At 46.2% G+C, this 7264-nt stretch overlaps 1 protein-coding gene across 1 annotated transcript in view; it reads right to left on the reverse strand.

Moving 5' to 3' along the window:
* KCNK1 (potassium two pore domain channel subfamily K member 1) overlaps positions 1-6667 on the reverse strand; it is a 34389-nt gene extending 27722 nt beyond the window's left edge. Inside the window, exon 1 of the mRNA XM_044297240.1 lies at positions 5844-6667. Within this exon, the coding sequence (XP_044153175.1) occupies positions 5844-6198 (355 nt within the window). The 5' untranslated portion in view covers positions 6199-6667. The remainder of the gene's footprint in view (positions 1-5843) is intronic.
* Between the last annotated feature and the right edge of the window lie 597 nt (positions 6668-7264).

Below are 7264 nucleotides of genomic sequence, written 5' to 3' on the forward strand. Positions count from 1 at the left end.
TCCTTTTTTTTTTTTTAAACCCTGGCGAGTCTTCTTGGTATATTCTGAGCTCCAAATAACACTGTCACGGCAAAGGGGGATAAAAGGAACACCAAGAAAACAAACAGCAACAGGTAAACAGACTAGGCCCCAAAGCTAGGGAGGAGGGAATGTTAAGCTCCTAACAATCCCCGAGCCTCTCTCTGACTGCTGACAGTATGAGAAAGTCCTGATGGTGAATAAACTCATACGCTGGAACCTAAGCACTGTTGACACTGTAGCAAACCCTAACTTAGAGATAGGGGAATGGGACAGCCGGTACCTTCCACTGTGAAGGGACCAGTGTCTCCCTGAGACCTAGCAGCAACACACGCACAAAGATGAAAACAGGAGGACTTAGCTTGAGACGAGCGGGAAGTAGAGGATCCGCAAACAACCAGTATAGAACTCCAGAAGGAAAATATCAACTGCAAAGTCAGCAGTAAGAGGCGGACTTAAATAGAGCCTCTAAACAGCTAACGAGCAGAACCTGTGGAGAGGTAGGATCCTGCCCACAACAACAAACAGAAAGGAAACACAGAAAGACCTGTCAGATAGACTCACGTGCTGCAAGTCTATCCGATCTTCTCAGATCTCTCACAAGGCAGGCAGTGAAAACACATGCTTACATCGTTTTTTACACTAACTACTAGAGCAGTCACAATAAGCAGATATTTCCTGTTCTCTCTAGTAAACTTCTCAGCCCTGCATATAAACTGGGACAGGGTAATCTACTGTTGCAAGAGAGACTGTTGAAGGACCTGTTGTCATGTGCCAAGGCTTGGAAGGTCCGTTCAGGAGCATGTAAGTGGGTAAAGCCCAGAATGTGTGGGCTCCTGGGAGGTTTTGGTCACATCAGTAGGTCTTGCGACCCTGAGACAGATGAAAACTAGTGTTTAGGAAAGTACATTGTCATAGGTGTGAGTTATTACTAGGTGTTCTGTGGTGTCTTGTGTGTTAGGCTTAGTATAAGGGTTGTTTTGGTGGTGGACTTGGGTCCTATGAATGATTTGGGGGGCAGGATAGGTTCTCCTTTGAGTCCATACATTCTAGTGATAACCAGTAGCATCTCCCTGAGAGAGATACCAGTGTGCAGAACTAAAGGAGAGAGATCCAGTGTCTGTATTGGTGTGAATTGGCCATCAAGCATCCTCTGTAGCTCTGTAGACAGGAGCACTGGAACTATTTTGTAAGGAGAAGGTCAGTGAGAGCTCAGAACAGTTTGACGCATGAGACGAGATAGCCACAGCTCAGAGCAGTGCTGTGGACCATGATTTAAAGCCAGACTGGAGGTCTCTGAATAGTCAATGTGACTACAGCAGTTAAAGGGGTTGTCCACGTTATATTTATTGATGACCTATCCTCAGGATAGGTCATCAATATGAGATCGGTGGGGGTCCGACACCCGGCACCCCCGCCGATCAGCTGTTTGAAGAGGAGGCACCTTCTCGCCGTTGCATCTGCAGTGGTGAGCAGGTGTAATTACACCCAAGCCGTCCCATTGAAATGAATTGGACGGTTAGGTGTAATTACACCTGCTCGCCACTGCAGATGCAACGGTGAGTAGGTAAACAGTGAAGAGGAGGCAGCGCTGGCACGGCACGTGACTCCTCTTTAAACAGCTGATTGGCGGATGTGCCGGGTGTCAGACCCCCACCGATCTCATATTGATGACCTATCCTGAGGATAGGTCATCAATAAATATAACGTGGACAACCCCCTTAACTGCTGTAGTCACATTGACTATTCAGAGATCTCCAGTCGGCACATCCGCCCGGCACATCCGCCAATCAGCTGTTTAAAGAGGAGTCACGTGCCGTGCCAGCGCTGCCTCCTCTTCACTGTTTACCTACTCACCGTTGCATCTGCAGTGGCGAGCAGGTGTAATTACACCTAACCGTCCAATTCATTTCAATGGGACGGCTTGGGTGTAATTACACCTGCTCACCACTGCAGATGCAACGGCGAGAAGGTAAACAGTGAAGAGGAGGCAGCGCTGGCACGGTGCGTGCCTCCTCTTCAAACAGCTGATCGGCGGGGGTGCCGGGTGTCGGACCCCCACCGATCTGATATTGATGGCCTATCCTGAGGATAGGTCATCAATAAATATAACTTGGACAACCCCTTTAATACAAGGAACTTACTAATGTATTGTGATTGTCTATGTTGCCTCCTTTTCTGGCTTGATTCTTTTTCCATCACATTATACACTGCTCATATCCAGGAGTTACAATCAGACTGCAATCCAGCAGCAGTGGTCGTGCGTGCATGCTCCCATGGTCCTGGCCACCAGAGGCCAGTGCTTTCTTCTATAGGGTGCAAGCATTGCCACCAGTGCTGAATTGCAGGGTGGTAATAACCCCTGGGTATTATCAGTGTATAGTGTGGTGGAAAAGATAATTCAGCCAGCAAAGGAGGCAATATGGACAATCACAATACATTAGTAAGTGCCTTGTTTTAATTTTATCTACATGATAAATGTAATTTGCTGAAATGAGACAACCCCTTTGACGAAGTACAGAGACAGAAGTGCAGAACTGAATTGAGTGACAGCACCAGATGGCTGGTTGCCATAGTTACCAAAGCTGTTATAGAGCGCTATCGGCATGCGTGTAACATCTATATTAGTATCAGTTATTTGGGCTGTTGTAGGCTGAAAATGGTGGGGCTTGATTAGCCTTACCCATAAATGGATGGACCTATACAGGATGCAAAAATATGCCTTCAATTTGGCTGCCCCAGGAAAGTTTTCATTAAAACTATTTCTACAACATTTTTTTTTTAAAAGATGAAGAACATTGGGACAGATTTCCTGTTAAACCAAGCCCTCTCATCATATTTTAAACCGAAACTTAAAGGGGTTGTCCCACAAAAAATATTCTACAGTTTTCAAACCAACACCTTGATCTACATGTATGTAATTAAAAATTCGGCATAGCTACTGCGTTATTCCATAAAATGTATCTGTACAGCGCCACCTGCTTTTTTTTTTTTCTTATTTCTTTGACCTGCTCACTGAGAGGGCCGCACATGCTCAGTTTCATCCTTCAGCTGCCTCCTGAGCTGTGATAGGGAGAGCATGGACACGCCTCCTGAGCTGTGATAGGGAGAGCATGGACACGCCCTCTTAGCTGCAGCAGAAAATACACTCCTCTTGAGCTGTCAGCTTGATATAAATCCAACAGAGCAATGAATGGGGAGATTTCTGGATCCATGTGAGGTACAGGCTGGTTCTAGATTTGTTCAAAGGAAATTTTGATGTCGTATATGATGTCTGATTTTTATTTTTTACATTAGTCAAAAGATAATCCCTTTAACTTAAAGGGCTTCTGTCACCCCACTAAACTTTTTTTTTTTTTTTGCTTACTTACAATCCCTACACTGCGATTTATGCCTTCATAATCTAATTAATCATTTTGGTCCTGTAGATTTTGTTAAAAACATGCTTTTAAAACATGCAAATTACCTTGCTACCAGCAAGTAGGGCGGCAACTTGCTGGTAGCAGCCGCATCCTCCGATCCTAAAGACACCCCCTCCGCATTGTGATCGTCAGGGCCAGGGAACGGAATCGTTCTCTGCTGGCCCTGCCTGTTTGCATTCAAAATCTGGCGCCTGCGCCGCGGCCGTACCCGTCTTCAATCGGCGCAGGCGCCCTGAGAGGCGGCCACTCGCTCGGCCGCTCCATCCTCAATGCGCCTGCGCCGGAAGTAGATGTGACGTCATCGGCGCAGGCGCATTGAGGATGGAGCACAGGCGTCAGATTTTGAATGCAAACAGGCAGGGCCAGCAGAGAACGATTCCGTTCCCTGGCCTTGTCAATCACAATGCGGAGGGGGCGTCTTTAGGATCGGAGGATGCGGCTGCTACCAGCAAGTAGCCGCCCTACTTGCTGGTAGCAAGGTAATTTGCATATTTTAAAAGCATGTTTTTAACAAAATCTACAGGACCAAAATGATTCATTAGATCATGTAGGCAAAAATCACAGTGTAGGGATTATAAGTAAGCAAAAAAAAAAGTTTAGTGGGGTGACAGAAGCCCTTTAAAGGAGTTTTCTGCTTTCCCCACAAAACCAGGAAGGATTGGACCCACAGGGCTGGTGGTGAAATATTTGAGTATGGCCCCATGCACACGGCCGTGTTTCACAGCCGTGTGCGGGCCGTGGAACCGCGGCCTGGATCCCTCCTGAGAGCAGGAGCGCACGGCGTCACTGGTTGCTATGACGCCGTGCGCTCCCTGCTGCCGGCACAGTACAGTAATACACTGGTATAGATCATACCAGTGTATTACTGTACTGTGCCGGCAGCAGGGGGCGCACGGCGTCATAGCAACCAGTGACGCCGTGCGCTCCTGCTCTCAGGAGGGATCCAGGCCGCGGTTCCACGGCCCGCACACGGCTGTGAAACACGGCCGTGTGCATGGGGCCTATATGTTATTATTTTATTTTATGACATTTACTTCCTAGGGAGTACTTTAAGGATTATGGCTAATGGTTAAGGTTAGAGCTTAAAAGGGTGTTCTGCTTTCCCCATATTGATGACCTATCATCAGAACAAGTCATCAATATCAGATAGGCGGTTGTCCGACTCCCAGCACCCCGTTTGATCAGCTGTTTGAAGAGAATGCAGCGCTGCCTTCTCTTCACTGTTTACCTGCTCAACATTGCAGCAATGAGCAGGTGTAATTACAACTCTGCTGTCCCATTCACTTGAATGGTACATACAGAGCAATTGTAGTTACATTCTGTCCCATTGAAGTGAATAGGATGAAGGAGCTGTAGTGAAGAGAATGCAGTGCTGACAGGAGCGCAGCCTTCTCTTCAAACAGCTGATCAGCAGGGGTGCCTATATGATATTGACGACCAGTCCTGAGGATAGGTCATCAATATGGAGAAAGCAGAAAACCCCTTTAAATCGTAACTTTAACCACTAGCCATAATCCTTTAATGTCACCCTAGGCAGTAAGTGTCTAATAAAATAATAAAAGAACATATACTCAAGTATTTCCCCACCAGCCCTGCCGTTCCAATCCTTTCCATCTCTGCAGCACTTTCATGGCTGCATTGATGACCTGCCTGTATAACCTGAAACCACTCAGCCAATCATTGACCTTGGTGATGTATGGTACTTGACCAGTGATTGCCTGCAGCAGTCACATGTTGTATACTGGCACATCTTTGCAGCCAAACCAACAAAGTGGAGGCCTGGACCTGTGAATGACATATAGTATAATAGGTGAGTAGATCTTGGTTTTATGACAAATCCTGTCATGACTTTTTTTAAATAACTTTAAGGGTCCATTTACACATCCGTAGTGTATTGCGGATCTGCAATACACCCGGCCGGCACCCCCATAGAACTGCCTATTCTTGTCTGCAATTGTGGACAAGAATAGGACATGTTTAATTCTTTTCCGGAGCCGCTGACCGGAAGATCTGGGGCGTGCTCCGAAAATGCGGATGTGGACAGCACACTGTGTACTGTCCGCATCCATTCCTGCCCCATAGAGAATTAATTGGTCAGCACCCGTTCCGCAATTTGTGGAACAGATGCGGACCCATTCTACGGACGTGTGAATGGACCCTAAGGGATTAGTGCTAGGGGTTAAAGTTAGAGCTTAAATTAAAGAAATTAGGCTTAAAAGTTTTAGGGCTCAGAGTACAGTTTTCTAGATGGAGAGTTGGGTATTATGTAGGGTTAGGTTGTCAGGTTAGGTCACTGGGCGATTAGGATTAGGGATGCAGAAATTATAGTTATAGGAGGGAGGGGTGGTTGGGGGTCAGGGATTCAGTAAAAATTTTACCAAATAACCATGTTCATTGATTTACCTGTGGTAGACAATACCGTACTGGCGAAGAACAGCGACGACATAAAATCCCAGTTCCAATTCCTAGTCTCGTTATTCAGTATGGACACCCCATAGTTGTTGGCCTCCAGGACCTTGTCCAAAAACACCTCCAGCTGCCCCTCCGACATACACTCATTCTCAATTAAGAATTGTCGCTTCACCTCCAACAACTTCCTTCGGAGCAGGTCTTCATAGGGCAACTCCAGTGAGGAAAAGATCGCTGCCCCAAATATCAGATAGAGGATGTAACTGACCACCAGAAAACCAAAATACCAGGCCGGACGGTTCCTGTCAATCAGCCGCATGCAGCGACTGCTCGCAACGGACTGCAGCATCCTGATGGTCACCGGTCAATGGCTTCCATGCAAAATTAAAGGTCAGTGTTCAGGTTCTGTCCATAATCTCATCCATTGCTATAGGAAAACATTGCTGCTAGGCATCTGGAATCCACAGGAGCAGTGATGGAACGTCACTGGAACTGGAAGTTCTCTAGTCTTTTTATTTTTTAGTTTCCACTGGTTTCTGGTTTTCCGGATAGAATTACATGAGATGCCGTTAGCTGATGTGGCAGCTGCCTCTCCCGGGCTGACGAAGTCTTCCCACCCTCACAGGTAACAATGAGATGCAGGCTCAGTTTCCAGTGCAGCTACACAGTGGAGTGTATCACAACCCACAGGGAGGCCTCGACCTACAATACTCTCTGCCCTCTAAATAAATACTGCATACCTTCATACAGGAGGGAGAACCAGCACAGGAGGAAATGAGAGCATTACAGGAGATCAATGACTCTCTGTGCCACTCCTCTTTGTGGGCAAGCCAGTTCTGCTGGTTCAGGCATGTGCCGTCAGCACACTGTACCTTGCACAAGCAGCGCCTATTGGGTGTCTTTGTCATCTTTCTCTTAAAGAGACAGTACCCTGCGAAAGTGACTCCTGTAAAATGACATCATGACCAGTGCAAAAAAAAAATCTAAATTTTTTAACAAAAATAAAATAATAAAATCTTCATCAAATTTTGAGCCATGCTTTGTATATAGTCATTTTTCAGTTATATTTGGTTCTGGGAAAGCTGGGTGACAACCAATATGAGCCTTACAGCTCTCACAGAGATCATCCAGCTTTTCCTTTCAACTAAACGGCAAATCTGCTAATTTCTACAATCCTGCATCCCTGAGAATGCGTTTTCCCAGAGTTTTTCAGTTTGTTCACGCCACATCATAAATGACTCAATAGGCGTGACAGCGCAGCATTCATTGATGGTTGTGGTCATGGGGAAGCAATGAGAAAGCATTGTCCTTTATAGATTATACAACTGTGGGAGGACTACAAGTCTCACCATGGATCGATCATAGGTGAAACATGAAATCTCACATTTTTGAAACATTTCCTTTATTAACCAATG

The sequence above is a fragment of the Bufo gargarizans genome, chromosome 6, assembly GCF_014858855.1.
Source record: "Bufo gargarizans isolate SCDJY-AF-19 chromosome 6, ASM1485885v1, whole genome shotgun sequence".
NCBI lineage: Eukaryota > Metazoa > Chordata > Amphibia > Anura > Bufonidae > Bufo > Bufo gargarizans.